Below are 16663 nucleotides of genomic sequence, written 5' to 3' on the forward strand. Positions count from 1 at the left end.
TGACCAAAATACTTAACTTCGTTATGTTTGTTACTAATATAAGAAAGTATTTATTCCCTTACCTTCAGAAGTAGTACTGATTCCGAAAAACTAAATTCAACAGTTTTAGCTGGTATATTTTAAAGGAACAACAGGAAAATGATTGTTAGCTGAGTATTCCCCAATAGAATTGTGAGATACCATCTGTGCTCAGATACCTTTGCAAAATAAAATACAAAGATTAGGTCTTTTTTTTTCTTGCATTATTTTTTTGTATGCATGTTGAAATGGGTTGCTTTTGTCAGTATGATGTTTGTCGGGTAGAAAGCACTCTTTATTTTTTTGTTTTTATTTCAGCACCGCCACCTCCACCACCGTCGAGGGGAGGGCCGCCGCCTCCTCCTCCCCCTCCACATAGCTCAGGCCCTCCTCCCCCTCCAGCCAGGGGAAGAGGCGCTCCTCCGCCGCCGCCGTCCAGAGCCCCCACCGCTGCACCTCCACCACCGCCGCCTTCCCGGCCGGGCGTGGGAGTCCCTCCACCTCCACCAAATAGGATGTACCCTCCTCTACCTCCAGCTCTTCCCTCTTCCGCACCTTCAGGGCCTCCGCCACCACCACCACCCCTGTCTGCGGCTGGTTCCGTGGCCCCACCACCCCCACCTCCACCTCCGCCTCCACCAGGGCCACCGCCTCCCCCTGGCCTCCCATCTGATGGTGACCAGCCAGTTTCAGCTCCAGCCGGAAGCAAAGCAGCTCTTTTAGATCAAATTAGAGAGGGTGCTCAACTAAAAAAGGTGGAACAGAACAGTCGACCAGTGTCTTGCTCTGGAAGGGATGCACTTTTAGACCAGATACGGCAGGGTATTCAGCTGAAATCTGTAAGTAAGCTGTCCTTTTCAGTCTAGACTATTTGTCCTAATGGAATTTGAAACTTACTTATAAGGCATCTTTGAAAAGTATATACATTTTTAATTTCTTTGTTCACCTTTTTAACCCCATGAATTTGATATTTTTACATATTATAAAATACACAAATTTATGCCTATGCCTGATTACAGTATCAACCAGAAAGTTCCCTCATGGCTCTTCCCAGTTAGTCCCCCTCTCAGAAGGAATCACTGATCTGTTTTCTGAAACCATAGATTAGTTTTGCCTACTCTCAAACTTCATATAAATGGAATGTTACAGTATGTTTGCAATTCATTGGTTTAGACCTACTTTTTAAATAAAAGTATGTTTAAAGAAAAATCTTTATTAAAACTATGGAGAAGTAAAAATAGCCCTTCATGAAGCCAGTTGTAATTACCTTGGTAAATTCAGACTATTAACTTCATGAAAACTAAACGATATTCCAGAGTTTCTGTATTCTGAAATTCAGATTAATAGACAATCAGACTCCACAGAAAATCTGATAGTGATGGCAGATAATTTTAGAATCTGAATTGGAAAAGGAGTTGATCATTTAATCTTATAGAGCAGAGGTTGGCAGACCTTTTTCTTTAAAGGACCAAATAGTAGATACTTTAGGCTTGCAGGCCATATAGTGCCTGTTGCAGCTTCTCAGCTCTGCTGCAGTACCACAAAAGCAGCAGCCATAGACAGTATGTAAGTGAACGGGCGTGACTGTGTTCCATAAAGCTTTATTTATGGCCACTGAAATTTGAATTCATGTAATTTTGAAATGTCAGAAAATTTCTTCTTTTGATTTTCCTTCAACCATTAAAAAATTTAAAAATCATTCGTAGTTTTTAAAAAGTTGTACAAAAACTGGGCAGATAGATTCAGCCTGTGGACGGTAGTTTGCCGACCCCTGCCCTGGAGCCTGACCTGCTCACATTCACATACCTCCTTCTGGGCCTTTATATGTAGTCTGTCAGTTCCAAGAGGAACTTCTGCTTTGCAGAATTTCAGAAGGTAATGACTTTTCTATGTAGTATATGGAGAATAAATGAGATTTTAATTGAAAATAATTTTGTGATGTGGGGAATTGAGCTAACTTTAAATCTCAGAAGCTTTGGCTAGGAAGACAGGGATGGATACAGAACACTATCCATCTGTAATTGAATGAAAACATTTAAACATTAGCACAGCACAGGTTTAAAAAACCTTCTGATCTTTAAAATATATTTAAATTTCCTCTTGATTACGTATTCAGGATGAAACTTATAGCTTGTGAGCAATCATCTCTGCTCCTCCTGCTTGTTTAGTTCAGACTAAAGATTTCTCAGGAGGATTTGAGGAACTTTGAATAGTTGTTAGCATGGAGAATTAGCATCAAAATGACCAAAGCCCAGGTGAATAGCGGGTTTAATGCGGTCATGTACTTTCAGTGCTTACCTTAGAATCTGTGCTAGCTCTTGTGTCACTCATTCCCACACCTCCCACTCCTAACCTACCATTTGTTTCTCTTTTCCTCTCTTCTCCACAAGTAACTTTTATTTCTTTCTCTGATTTAGTGATAATGTGTTATTTTTTAATGAGTTAACTTTTGCATTCTTAATTTTAAAAATTGGTGAGTTAAATTTCTTATTTACTCTCCCCATCATCACTTCTTATCCCAGTCCATCCCACAAAAACAAAATCCCTGTAAATTGTTCTGTAAGTTTCTTGAGAGAGAAAAATAGTTTCCATTCTAAATGTATGTCATTTTTGTTCTAGCTAATCACTTACTTTTGGATCGCATTCAGAGTATTATTGTAGAGGGCATAATCAGTGAATTATTGGCACATTATACATGTGATCTGAGTCCATTATTTCAAAAAAATAACCATTCTCTGGTTGAAATTCCTAGTTGTTTCTTAAAATAGTCTATATAAATTATCAGTTTATTCAATGGTGAGTGTGAGTAACATAAAGCGACAGATTTACTTTAAAAGGCTGGCAGGAAGTACGTAAGTATTCACTTACATACCTTGTGAATCCTGTATCCCTTGTACCTCAGCTAGCACTATGTCCAAGAGCCTCAGGGAACGTGTTTGTGACAGCGTTGGGCTCCTGCAGTGCTCTCAGCTTTGTGTTACCGGATTGCTTAAAGCGAGTCAAAAGCCTCTTCCTGCTGCTGTTAAACTTCTCTGAGAGCCTCAGGCTAAAATTCAAAGCTCTGCAATGATTTCTTTTGTCTTTTTCATTTGTGGCACTTCTATACTATTAATAGTTAATATGCAGTCTCTAAGACCTAAATACTAATAATAAGTCTGTATCTTGTAGGGAACTACTTTGAATAATTCTAAAAGAAAAAAAGATCTTTATGTCTAGAAAGATAGGTAGTATTAGAAGAGTTGTAAAGACCAAAATGAAAAGTTTGTCCTAATAATTTTTCTTTAGGAAATGGTTTATATACATACATGTGTCATTATTTAGAACAACTATGCTGCTTTGTTTTTAATATTGGTAATATTAAACCTTTACATGGATAATATAAGAATAGAGACAAACTGAACAAAATAAAGATTTTACGTAAGTGACTGCTTACTTTAGTTAAGTATACTTAAGAGCAGAACTTTATAATTTTTTTTAACCCTGAATCTCTGCAGAGTTCCTGTATCCTCTCTTTATTAATGAGTGTTGTAATCAGGGACTATTTTGTATAGATGTTAAATTCTAATGAGACCCTGTGATACTGATTTTGTTTCCCCCAAATATAGTTTGTATTAGATAGAAGTATGTTAGTTAGGGATAATTAGTTGCCTTCTAAGTAAGTATATTTTGAAAGCTACCCAACTAATCTCCCTGAAGAGAAGTTATATATTATGAGAAAGGTCATTTTGAATTACAATATTTATCATTTATGTTTATTTATAACTATGCCATATGAAGTTTAAATACAACATTGCTCTTAGATATCTTAAGGGTGCTTCTCACCCAACAACTCTAAGAGTAAATATTACTTTAGTTTTACAAGTTAGTCCCTTGATAGTAGTTTAATGTTTCACCAGCTAAGGCGTTGTGTATTAGCATGAACAGAGGTAACCCAGCTACAAGGGCAAGTGTTATTCAGGGGAAGGTTGGGTTATTCTAAACTTGGAAATGTGCCTATGGCTTCTGCACTAAGCAGAGGAAATAAATCCTCAGTAATTCTTTCAAGGCAAGAGTTTATTTCTTCTTAATGTAGTTAATTCTGTCCTGGGCTTCATTGTTTGCCTTTTTTTCTTATCTTTGTTTTCCTTTTTCCTTTTCCCTTTTCTTTCTCTTTCTCTATTTCTTTCCCTTTTATTTTCTTTTTCTTCCTCTTTTCTTTTATTGTAAGTGATTCTAAGAAAGTAAGAATTTTGGAGACTTCAGCATAATATGCTAGATATACTTTTCTTTTTCTTGTTAAGTATTGCTCACTTTTTCTAACTTTCTTTTCTAAGGTATCTGATGGCCAAGAATCTACACCGCCAACACCTGCACCCACTTCAGGAATTGTGGGTGCGTTAATGGAAGTGATGCAGAAAAGGAGCAAAGCCATTCATTCTTCAGGTATATTTGCATGTGTATATGTATATTTAATAAATTTGAATATTTGAAGTTTTACACTTTATTTCATTACTCAGACTTGGCTAGCTTTTTTCCCTGCTGTTAAATAACTTACTCATACATAGTTTAAATAATTGTTGCCATTGTGACTAGACTACCTGAAGCTTAGTGGATGCCAGGACACCATAGCTGTAACCATAAGTTGGAAGAACAACTTGGGAAAAATGGAAGTTTTGTTTCCTGTACTGGAAATACAAATAGAATGCCTGGAAAACAACCAGGCAAATGGCTTGGGATTCTGGACTCATTCCTGTGACATTCTTGTGATCTCAGAAATTCAGGAGGTTTCCCTCATTTGTGAGAGTTGGGGCTGAGAAACTAGGTAATCGCATGAGATCATCAAAGAAGTGGTTATAAATATGGTAACTTAGAAGGCAGATGAAGTGTTTGAAGGAGGATGGAGTGATCATCTGGATCAAATGTGTGATAGATCAAGAAAACAAGAACAGGTATTGAACTTTAGCTTTAGCAACAAAAGGTCATTGGAACGACCAGTGTCAGTTGGTTCAAGAGAGAAGTGGAAGTTAGAAAGGAGACTGGATTTGGGGACTGCCTTCTTTTTCTGTTATGGCTTAAGCATCACTGAGGTTCCTGCCTATCAGTGGAATTGTAACTGGAATTGGTAGCTGAACAGTATGTCGATTATCTTCCTTACAACTTTTCTTTAAAGAAATCATTAAAGGGGGCTTCATTGGGTTTGCAGTGTAAGAATATTATATGCAGAGAGGCCAACCCAAATGTGATTTTACACAAACAGTTTGAAATTTGTTACATTGATACTGTGGGATTAGAACCCAAGTTTTCTGACTCCTGTTCTAATTTTTAGCTCACCGTCACCTCTCTACATGTATATTAGATTTATTTTAAACTATCTTAATAAATAAGTTCCTCCAAGAATCAAATGGTTTGTTTCACAAGTTGAATAATTGGAGAGTCGCCTAACAATTATGTGGTATTCTTCTATTTATACATGTGCTTTGTCTGTCTCAATGACTTTCTTCTAGATGAAGATGAGGATGAAGACGATGAAGAAGATTTTGAGGATGATGATGAATGGGAAGACTGATCTATATATTATATATATATTTTTAAGGTGAAATACTAAACACTACTTTCTGTCTATGGATTCTGTAAAATTATCATGTAAATGTTTTACCAATTTGCTGTATATTTTTGTTGCCTTTTTGCTTTTTTTTTTATTAATCTGTGCAATACCTCATTTAATCTGTAAAGGTTTGTCATAATGTCTGCAGAGCTACTTACTCCCTGTAATTGTGTGCAAGTTTACACCAGGATGCTCACTTAATTTGTGAATATTTTTCATTCCATCAACAGGGAGTTTAAATATTATATGTGAGACTGACAAAAACCTTAATGTAATTTAGTTATAATGCCAGAAGGAAAACACTATTTTCATACCCTACTTTTTCTGTACCTAAAATTTTCTTATTAAAATCTAGTATAGCACTACATTCTTTTTTAAGTGATACAAACCTCAGTTTATTTAGCCCCTCCGTTTGAACACACTGCTACATGAATGTCAAAGCTGATACATTGCACAGTTCTCTAGACATCACTACATTAATGCTATTTCTCAAATTTTAGCAATATGCTCTACATAAAATTACTACAGAGATGCCAGTCAGGAAAGTCAGTAACACACCTCTTACAGCAATATTGCCTGTTGTACAGAAGTGGCATGTGGAGGCTGGAATCATAAGGAGCCCTTGCATATCTGTACTTGACTTAGGTTATTTTTATGCTATAGCAAATGTGGCAGGCTCTTTTTGGCAAAAATTAAAAAAATATTTTTGGTATTCTAAAACAGAAAAGTTATTTAAGTTATTGGGATTTGGGAGGTCTCCAGAGTAATTTCATTCTACATGATCTGAAGCAGGCTATATATTATGGTTACTTCACTATTTGGTTAAATATATCATAAAATCAACCTTTTTAAAATTATATATTTTAGTTTTGCAATCTGTGTGGATTGAGGTGTTCAGAAATACCAACCATAAAATCTAATCTTCTTGACAAATACTATAATGCTGGATCTATTTTTTTTTAATTTGATAATTTCTCAAGGTTTTTGTCAAATATCAGGTGAAAGGTTAAGTTTTTCTTAAAAGATTGGTGATCCCAGTATCAAGTTTCTTGAAACACATAACTGAATGATAAGCTTTTTTAAAAATAAAACTTTACAACCTGCACATTTGTTATATATACCAAGTGATGTGTTGACATTAGGGTTTCCTTGCCTCTCTACAGTACACTAATTTGCCTAAAGGTGGTTGTTTCATATTTATAGTGCTAATTATCATATGCCTACCTACTTTAAATTATAGGTAGAAAAATCTGATTTAAATACAGATACATATTTTTCTCACATTGAGTCATATGCAGAATGTAGTTCCAAATGTATTTCATTACTGTAGTCACAATATCCAACTAAAAATTAAGCTCTTTAGAATTATACCGACCAAAATCTAGTATTGGCATGATCTTGACAGGCTGGACCTGCAAGATGTGGCTTGAGTTTTTAACCAGTTAGCACATAATCTCTAGTGATCATGCATCTAGTTATCGTAAGAAATAATTTAAAAGGTTTTGTTGTTGAAAGCAGTGAGTGGTGCAGTAAAATAGTTAAGTTATTCAAAGAATGTTAACTTCCTTGCAAGAGTAATTTAAGCACATGGGAAAGAGTCCAGACTTTCTGTTTCTTGCAAAAACAGTGCCCTCTGCTGCTGGAAACCTTCTTCTGCTTACTCCCATTTTTATTGTGGCTTGAGCTAAGTGAGTCTGGTGTGGGTGAGGCTGAACAACTACTAGCCAATAAAGTTAGGAATTTGTGCAAATGGTAAATAGAACATTATTATATTTTGAGTAATATTAAACACTTCACTTTTTTTTTCTTTTTGACATTATAAAAACACTTTAAGTGTCCCAGAAATGTCTTTAAGGTAATGCCAATTTAAGATCTCTCTCTTTTGTCCAAGGAATTCAGGGTTTCCCAGCTAACTTTGGTACGATAAATATTTACAAGGAGCTTGCTCTGAGCAGAGACATCAGTTCTCTTGGAGTTACTTATAATTTTTAAATTGGAAGCACAATTTTAAGCCTGTAAGATGGGTATAAAATTTTTCAAAGGTAATTGAATTTATTCTTTCTTCTTAAAGAAAAAAAGACTTTTTGTTGCTGTTGCACAAAGCCTAAATTACTATTGGTTAAAACACAGCAGCTGTGAGTTCAGTCCAGGCACGAAGAGCAAATCCACTTTCTATGTAAAGGTTGCATGTGTCAGCCCTCCACCGCCTTGCCCCGCGGGCAGCACTCTACCTGTGCGCCGTCTGAAAGCTTCCCACATATGCTCCAGCTAAATGATTGTCTGACAGCCTTCGCGTTTAACAAACTAGCATGAGGCTTTTTATATCTAGATGCTACGTGATAGACAATATCAGCTAGCCACATATTGTATGTATGAGATTCATAAAGACTTTCAATCATTTGTTTCCATTTATCAACTGAAATTTTGTTTAGTATGTGAATTTTTTTGAAATGTATAGTAAATAAGATGTTGCACTGGTGGCAATTCATCATGGAGCATAATAAAATTAATTTGACCCAAATAGCATAAAATAGTGTGTTTTTATTTGTTTGTTATTAAGAGATTATAATGATAAAAATACTTAAACTGTGGAGTATACTACAGGGTACACAGCAGGGAATGATACTGGTTGAAGTTTTTAGCAGACTGCATGCCCTAAGAGTTAGAGTGTGGCGTTAAATAAACACAGTGAGGGAAGGAATGTTACACCCTGTCCTGCTGGGAAATGTGACAGCTGCTGAGCAACTCCCCGGGAAGCCGCTGCTGTGGTGCACACAGCATTCACACTGCAAGGTCAAACCGGAACTCCTTCACATACCAAAAACGTTGAAGTTTCATAAATCAGAATGATATTGGCATTTACTGGTAGTTTCAGTAAAAGTCAAATATAGCTGTTCATGTGGGACTTAAATAGCTCTTAATAAACAGTATCAAAGATGGTGCTTACTTTAAACAAGAAACTCAGTTTTTAATAGAATTCTCTGTCCTACAGACCATGGCACAAGTAGGTGTCTAAAGATTAAACTGAGTAATGGAATCTAGTGTGTAGGATGCTACAAAATGCCTTCTAAGAGCTTTATCCAATTTAAATATTTCAAGAATAATATATTAAAATTTTGTTTTTGGTGTACAAATGTGGACACTAAAGAATATATTAACCAAAGCTTTTTAAGAGAAAAGTGCTTCAGAATTGTTCTTGTCACATATTTCTCTAATCAGAAGAAAAATTCCTGAAATAACTTATTCTGCTTTAAGAGTGGAGTTTTCAAAGGATAAGTTTAGAGAAAAGCCTATTTATAGTACAAAGAAAGTTCTTTGTGGAAAAATTGAGAAATTTTACTTGGCACACTTATTTTATTGACATGGTCACATCTTACCTCAAACATAGTATTGTCTTGTAATCTCTTGGTCTTTCATTCATGGGTGGTTTATTTTTTTAACCTCGACTTTTTAGTGAAACCACTGGGAAAAGGTGTAATAAATTGGCTGTTATGAATATGATGGGGAACATACTTTACAGTTAATGCTAAGACTGCCTTTATATATGTAATACATGTTACTCTGTCAACATGAAGGAGCCATTGAAAATTTTGGCTTTACAGCAAACGTCTAGGTAAATCAGCTGAACTGTTGTTTAGTATTTATCAGTGGTCATTCTTAACTATTACAAGCATTAGATTTCACACAATTCTAGTGTAAATCCAAACTGGTCATGTGTATCACCGTAAAGATTCTCAAATCAAGATATAAATAGCACATGATTATTTTGAATAAAACATGATAGCTTATGGGTAGTTTTTAGTTCAGATATTTGTGTATTGGGAAATTTCTAGCAGATTTGTAGTGACCCCTTAACAACCACCGAATTTTGATACCTTGGCAAGGATTTTTTTTTTTTCTATTTAAGAGAAAGTTCAGTTTTAACAGTATCAGCTTGCATTATAGAAGTTGAAGAATATCGACATTATTTTCTGTCTTAAATATATTAGTTATTGTTAGTTGTGTGAGGATTTTCATTGAGGCCTAAATGCAAGGATTTCAAAGTATCAACCATATTTAAAAAGCTATAGAGACTAAATGTGTAATGGGCATTAAAATATGACAGTGGAGTAAAATCCCCTCCCTCCTTAAATCTAAAATACTTAATCCCCAGTGAAAGACAGTTGGAGACCATTGAGTGATGTCAAGCCTACTCTAGTTCTGTGGGTGAGGGTACCCGTGTTCAGAGTGGTTGAAAGGCTTGCCCAAGGTTGGTCAGGAGCTGATACCAGAAGCCACATCTCACTGCTAGTTCAGTTCTTTTCCTTGCACCATAATACTGTTTTGTACATGTTTTCTCTATTTTTCCTAAATTATGGTAAGTTGCAGATTTACTTTGTTTCTGAAAGATTTATGGCTGTAAATTCCACTCTTTCTCACATGTCATCTGGGTGTTGATAGAAGCCACCAGCATCCTGTTCCCGTCTGCCTGGCAGAGCTAACATGCTTTGAGGAGCCAGTGAAGCATGTGATCATGTTTTGGCTCAATGATGGCAGTCACCCTACATTGTCCAAGCATTTGGTCATCACAGGACACTCGTGTCATTTAGTACTGAGTTGAAATGAAAATTGAGGTTTTCATTCTACATCTAAATTATTTTTGTTAGTTTCTTATGGATATAAATGGGCATTGCCTTTATTTAAATACAAGTATTTTATAAACCCTTACTGTCAACTTGCCTGGCAGAAAATGAGTTGGAGAATGTATTAATCTTTCTGTATAATTTTCAGTCAACAGCTGCACTGTCAATTCAAAGACTGGGAGTTCTTCCAAGGAGCAGGAGGACAGACAACACTTTAAATCCAACTTCCTGGTTTTCTAATTAGTGGGAGAAGGATTATAATTTAGTTGTATGTACTTAACCCTTATTGGAAAAGAGGCAGACAATAAAACTTGTATCTAGTGTTTGTGGTTTTGAAAGAACAAGTGAAAGGAAAAGACTTTATGTCCCATCGAATCTAGAGAAACAGAGCTGTTCGTGTCTCAAATCCAGTTGTGTGTAAAACACCTCAACCCTTTCATCAGCCTCTGAGCTGATTTCTAAGAAATAGCCTTTTCTTTCTGACGTTTTTTTTTAAAGCTAGGAGGTGAGGCTAAGGAGGCAGAGAAAAGAGGAGGATTTGTGTTTGCCAGCAGATTTTTGTTTTAGGATTGGGGTTGGGAGAACACTCAGCAAGTGAAACTGAAGAAGTGTATTACGATCTCCATTTTCAGGGATGATAACCAGTTAGGAAGAAGCTGATGAAATAAAACATTTGGGTTTGTTTGTTCATTGAGCAAAGGTGTACATGTAGAAGGGCACACTCAACTCAGTCAACACCAGTCCATTCAAATGGAAAATTGGAAAATTTTAAAACTTATTTGTAAGAACTCTTCTGAACTTTGCTGTGGGTATTTGCCAAAGATCGTGATGTAGTTAACATTAATACTTAAGTAATTATGAGAGTCTTATTTAATAAGCACAGTCCTAGAACTGCAACTACTTTCTTTCCAAGTCACCTGCAAATAGAGCGCCTTATGATTCCATTTAAGTGGCCTAGGTTTGGCCCTGGTTGAATGTCTGGATGCTGTAGAACATACTTATAAGGACCTGCTACCTAAAAATGTTTATAAAGTTCAAGTAGATTCTGAGCCAGAAGATTGTTTTAGATCTGCACCAGTGCCCAAAACTTCCGACAGCCAGTTTGCCTGGGGTAGCCTGGAGGGGTTCATGCCAGTTAGACTGTGCAGAGAGAAATCCTATGCACCACCTGAGCCTCCTTTTTATTTCGCATTTTCATCACTTTGCTTTCTAGAAAAACTGGTTTGATGGGAGTCATATATTTCTTTATTTCCCAGCTATATCAATATTAAACCACACAATTCCTCTGGCTATTCTGATAATCCACTTAGGAGAGGTAGGGAGAAATAAATACATTGTGCATTTGAGTTTTGTTTTGATTCTATAAAGCTTACTTATCTAATTATATACAGTTGGAAAGTGGGATTTGGTGAGTTGTTGGGAAAGGTAGGATAACTTGTAAGGAAAAAATGCGGCTGTATTTTCACTGCATGACTGGTTAACATGTAGAAGTGTCTTCATATCTTGGTTTGCTGTATATGCTAAGTTGGAATTGCAATAATGACCCCACTCATGAACTGCTTGGCATTCTAATACAACTGGAATATCTTTCAACATGTGGAAATCATTGTTATACTTGATAAGATTTATCACAAACTTGAGGATAGGCATGGGCATTGTAAAAACTGGAAAGGAATTTTTTTATGCCTAAATAATTTCAAATACTTGTTTCTTAAATACAAATAGGAACTGGTGAATAGAGCAAGAAGGGATAGGAACATAAGGAAATGTTCCACATATCATGTTCCCAAGTCTTCCGCAATTCCCGGATATCTTATTTTCAGAGCTACTAGGTGAATACCCTTGAGTGCAAGTGTATCATCCTAACGTCCTGCACTAAACCAAACCATGAGATGATGATTGTACTCTAATTTTGAAGTAGGTCCCAGGATAAAACAGACCTCTAATTACTTTATGTGCTAATACATCTTCATATATTAGTACTGACATATCTATATCAGAGTAATAGGTGTGATCATGACCAATTATGAAAGAATGGCAAAAGGAAAGGAGGGCTGGAAAAACCTTGACACGATATTGGAGATACACTTGTGTGGGTACCGATGGCTGAGGAGGCCCTGTGAGCCACTTCCAAACCTGTCTTAAAACACAAGGTTTTGTGGTTCCTGTCACCCCTTCTGTTTCCCTCCCTCACCAGAGAAATTAATGCCAATTGGCAGGTAATTAAGAGTGGTGGGGTTATAAAATGCACAGAAGATTCAGTTTTGCTTGTGGGCTCTTGAAACTCATGAGTTGATAAGGGGTATGTGAAGTAAAAATTCCTTGGACTTCTTATAAGTAATAACTTGAACTCCAAATGTTGGTCCTGCTTTGTATTGACAATACATCTACCAGCCCATATAAGTGGTTTTGTAATGAATGCTTTTCCCGGAGGGCATAGTCAACACATGCCCACTTAGTTTGCAACAATTCCTAGTGTAGACTGCTCTGACTTCCTCAGCGGGCCACCCCCTGGCCCTGTCTCCTTTCTGCAGATGGTACTATAATGTGGGCATTCAGGGCTATATTTTGATGATAATGATGAAACCATGGAAAGGGGATCCCAAAACTCCCATGGCATGCTTATTCTACTACTAGACTTTTCATCACTGAGATATTTTTCCTTTGAGAAAAACCATGTTTAAAAGGAGCCATAATTCTAACCAGTATTTATTAGAATTCTTAAGTGCTGGGCACTGCATGAAATGTTTTACATGAAGCAATTATTATCCCATTCTTTTAGCCAAGACAAATGACATGTAGGCTAAGTAATTTGCATAAAGCTGAGTAGCTAGTAAGTGGCAGACCTCAGACTTAGGTCTCTCTTATTACAAAGGATGTACCCTTGCCCTTTATAGTCCCTCCCTCCCAGATGGATTAATACATCCATGATGGTCTGGGTGAAAAATTAAATATTACTCCAATATCTTAACTTCAAAGGTAGAAGGCTGGAGGTTTTTTTTCTCCTTATGCACATGCAAAGATCCAAAGGGAAATGTCATTCTCTGTCTTCAGGAAGAAAATGCAGTGTGAAGGGATATAATGTTACAATCCTACGGCTAAGCCAGCAGCCACTAAAGCAAGCCAAGGCAAGTGCTGAGATCCGCACAGCCTCAGGGTTCCGAGTGCCCGGCGACCGGAATGGCCTTGTTTGCTCATCCCCCATGCCCATGCCCGCATCCATCGCCATAAAAATACCTTTTCCATTTGAAATATTAGATTAGGTTAACTGGCCTGTTTGAGTAATCCCAAATACTTAATAAATGATTACACAAGAATGTATTTGGAATTACCTCAGAGTCCTCTCTTTGAACTTCAAGTAATCTCTGCCCGTGTGTTTTCTTCCCATAAGCATTTAACATTTAGTTTGTTTTTTTTACCACCCCAATGGTGACTTTAATTTATGAATATCATGTGTGGAGAAGCTGGATTTGTCTTTTTTTTTTTTTTGCTTATGTTTAAAAAAATGCATTTATTTAAAAACAATTTTTATTAGTGACAGCTTCTGGGATAAAAAAAAGGCATAGTTATCCCTTCTGACAAGTTCCGACAGGTCGAGATTCCTGTTAAACTGTGTCTCTGAAGAGAGTCACCAAAATTCTTGGCAGCGTTTAGAGATAAATGAGGGCGCTGGGGAGTATTACCTGCTCCGCCTGAATGTGCTATTTTCAGCTTTCGGCTGGTCGCCAGCACAGTCAACTCCCACCGGTAACATGCTGATAAAGCAAGAGCTGCAGAAGATTAAAGTATAACTTTTAGAAAATCATTCACAAATATGTGTAAGTAAATATTTTCCCCGTGACTCTTGCTTTAAATGTCAGAAAAAGCTTAACTGTCCCCATTTTGCTTCAGTATAAAGAGTTCCTCTTAGTTGCTATTGCTTGGATTATTGGTTCAGGTGAATGTACTGGTTTTAATCTGGGCACTGCTCCCACCCAGCCCCAACCTGAGCAGAGATGACTCACATGGATCATCTGCGATGTCATTCAGGAAGAGAGAGAATTTAGCAGTTTTTGCTAGTGGCAACAGTATTTGGGCCAGAGGAGATGGGTATACTCTTCACTTACATGCCTGATTTTCAGAAATTCGAAATACATGAATTTGCATACCTTGTGTGGCTAAGAAACTTTATGTAATAAAGATATGACGTTTCAATCTGGAACAATGATTAGTTCTGTGAAAATTAATGCAGAATAGCTTATGTACAGATACTGTATCAAAGTGAAAACCTCCACTTTAGAGTGTACATTTGTCTAATGAACTCAAGAATTAGGGTTTTTAAAGATTATGCTAATTTTACCTCAGGATGATTCATTTAAAGAACAGGGCATCCATTTTCCAGTTGTTGGTGTCTGGCTTGTTTCAATCCTTTCCTGGCTGTTGCCTGCACAGCCGCTCATGGGCATAGCCTGACCACTACCCCCAAATCACACATGGACAAGGGGTGGAGACTTTGAGGGAGGAGAGCCAGCAAGAGTGGATACAAATATTCTTAGAACTCTGGCCCTATGAGGTGCACAGATGGAATGCCTACCACTGGCTGTCCCTTAGTGATATGCTCCCTGGAGGTCTTAGCCTCCATGTCTAGGTCCTGCCCTATCCTTGACTCTGGGACCAATCTTGCCCCTGGACTTAATGATTCTTTTCAATCCCATACCACTGTTGGCTACCCTGGGGGGAGCAGGGAGAAGATGCTACCATGCCATCTCTTCATTGTTGTTGGGTAGCTGACTATATCTTTTCAAATAGAGGTTTTGAGTGCTTGCTATTTATTATGCACAAGGATAAGACACAGTCCCTGATCTCCAGGATGTATAATCCAGTAGGACAGTAAGATTAAGACATGCATACAAATAGTATATCTTACAAGGCATAATGTACTGTGAGACTGGAATATAGAATATAACAAGAGCAGGTGTTGGAGGAAGAAGATGAGTCCAGTTTTAATACATTGTGTCTGTGGTGCCTGTTCATTTGAAAGTGGGTTTGGTGGTCTTTGTGTTGCACATAAGGATTTGGGGTCATTGTGGTACACATGGTACTTAAAGACAGAAGATTGAACAAGGTCACCTGATGAAAGTGGGGAGAAAAACAGGCCCTTTTCCCTGTCTCATTGGGTCAATAAGTCTCTTCTGAAAAGCAACTAGGTAGGTACCAAACAGGTGTAAAGAGTGGGAGAGGAACTCCAGACAGGTAGGATGTATGTGAAAAGGTATGTAACACTTGTTCGGCAAACTGCAGTTTGCTCAGTATGGCTTCCACACAGGGAACAAGAACACCAGTGACAAAAGATGAGGCAGAAAGGTAATTAGGGTCACGTTTGCCCTGCTAAGGGATTTGAACCTTACAGAATATGGGTTACCACTTAAGAATTTCAAGTAGAGGACCGACGCAATCAGAATTGCATTTCGGAAAAATATCACCTTAGCATGTTGAAGATAAATTGGAGTGAGTGAGAATGGAGACAGAGAAACCGAAGCAACTGGCTAGGACTCAGGAAGAAACCAGTTCAGAAGCAACACCCAAGATAACAGATTGTGAATGACTCAGCGAGGGTTTCTGTGGTCAAGGAGAGGCCATACCATTTTCCAGAGAGGGGAAATTCTATTCACAAGCATAACTTGAGGGCAGCTCCTGTTAAATAGAAGTCTCTCCTGAGCTGCACCACACTGACCAGTTTGGATATGCAAGGAAGACTGGAGGTGCTCTTTGGGAAATGGGTAGGGCAAGCTGAATTTGCTGTGTATAACAGAGTGAAAAGAATTTGGAATTCCTAAGAGTAATGGGAGGAGGAGAGTAATGAGGCACAATCCGGAGAGGAGAAGAGGTGATAACTAGCAAGAAAACACAGACTGTTACGTGAGACAAAATAGCCAGTAGAAACGATCTCTGATGGTGGGTTAGCCAGAGGATTTCTAATAACAGTAACCTCTGCTGTTCAATATGAAGTCTTTTTTGTTTGCTGTAATACTATCGCCCCCCTCACAGTTCAAATCTGCATCACAAGTCCTTCTTAGACTGCAGTGATCTCCCAACGGGTCTCTTTGCCACCAGCCTGGGCTTCACTGAGTCCATTCTTTGCCCCTTACACATATCATATTTTTAAAACCTATATAAACATGACATGACTCCACCTCTTGAGATCCTTGCATGCTCCCCTGACTTCCCTAATCTAGCCCACATCTCTCTAGCCTACACTAAATTGGCCAGGATGGACTCCTGTGACTCTCAGTCCATCCCAGTCTTTATATTCAGAAACAGAAAATTGTATGGACTTTACAAAATGCAACTTGCAAATGCATCCCTCTGTGGTCCAGACAGGCATGTAATTTAGCTGAGAGAAACTTGGTAAACATGACAATTTGGTTGAAACCTAATTTCTAGTTTGGGTATACCACAA

At 37.5% G+C, this 16663-nt stretch overlaps 1 protein-coding gene across 4 annotated transcripts in view; it reads left to right on the forward strand.

Annotated features, from left to right (window-relative positions):
- Positions 1–8133, forward strand: part of WASL (WASP like actin nucleation promoting factor) — a 67978-nt gene extending 59845 nt beyond the window's left edge. For all 4 annotated transcript variants that reach the window (XM_073238495.1, XM_037023444.2, XM_073238496.1 and 1 more), the window contains 3 exons: positions 337–857; positions 4332–4440; positions 5502–8133. In XM_073238495.1, the coding sequence (XP_073094596.1) occupies positions 337–857; positions 4332–4440; positions 5502–5563 (692 nt within the window). In that variant the 3' untranslated portion in view covers positions 5564–8133. The remainder of the gene's footprint in view (positions 1–336; positions 858–4331; positions 4441–5501) is intronic.
- Positions 8134–16663: the final 8530 nt, after the last annotated feature.

The sequence above is a fragment of the Manis javanica genome, chromosome 6, assembly GCF_040802235.1.
Source record: "Manis javanica isolate MJ-LG chromosome 6, MJ_LKY, whole genome shotgun sequence".
NCBI lineage: Eukaryota > Metazoa > Chordata > Mammalia > Pholidota > Manidae > Manis > Manis javanica.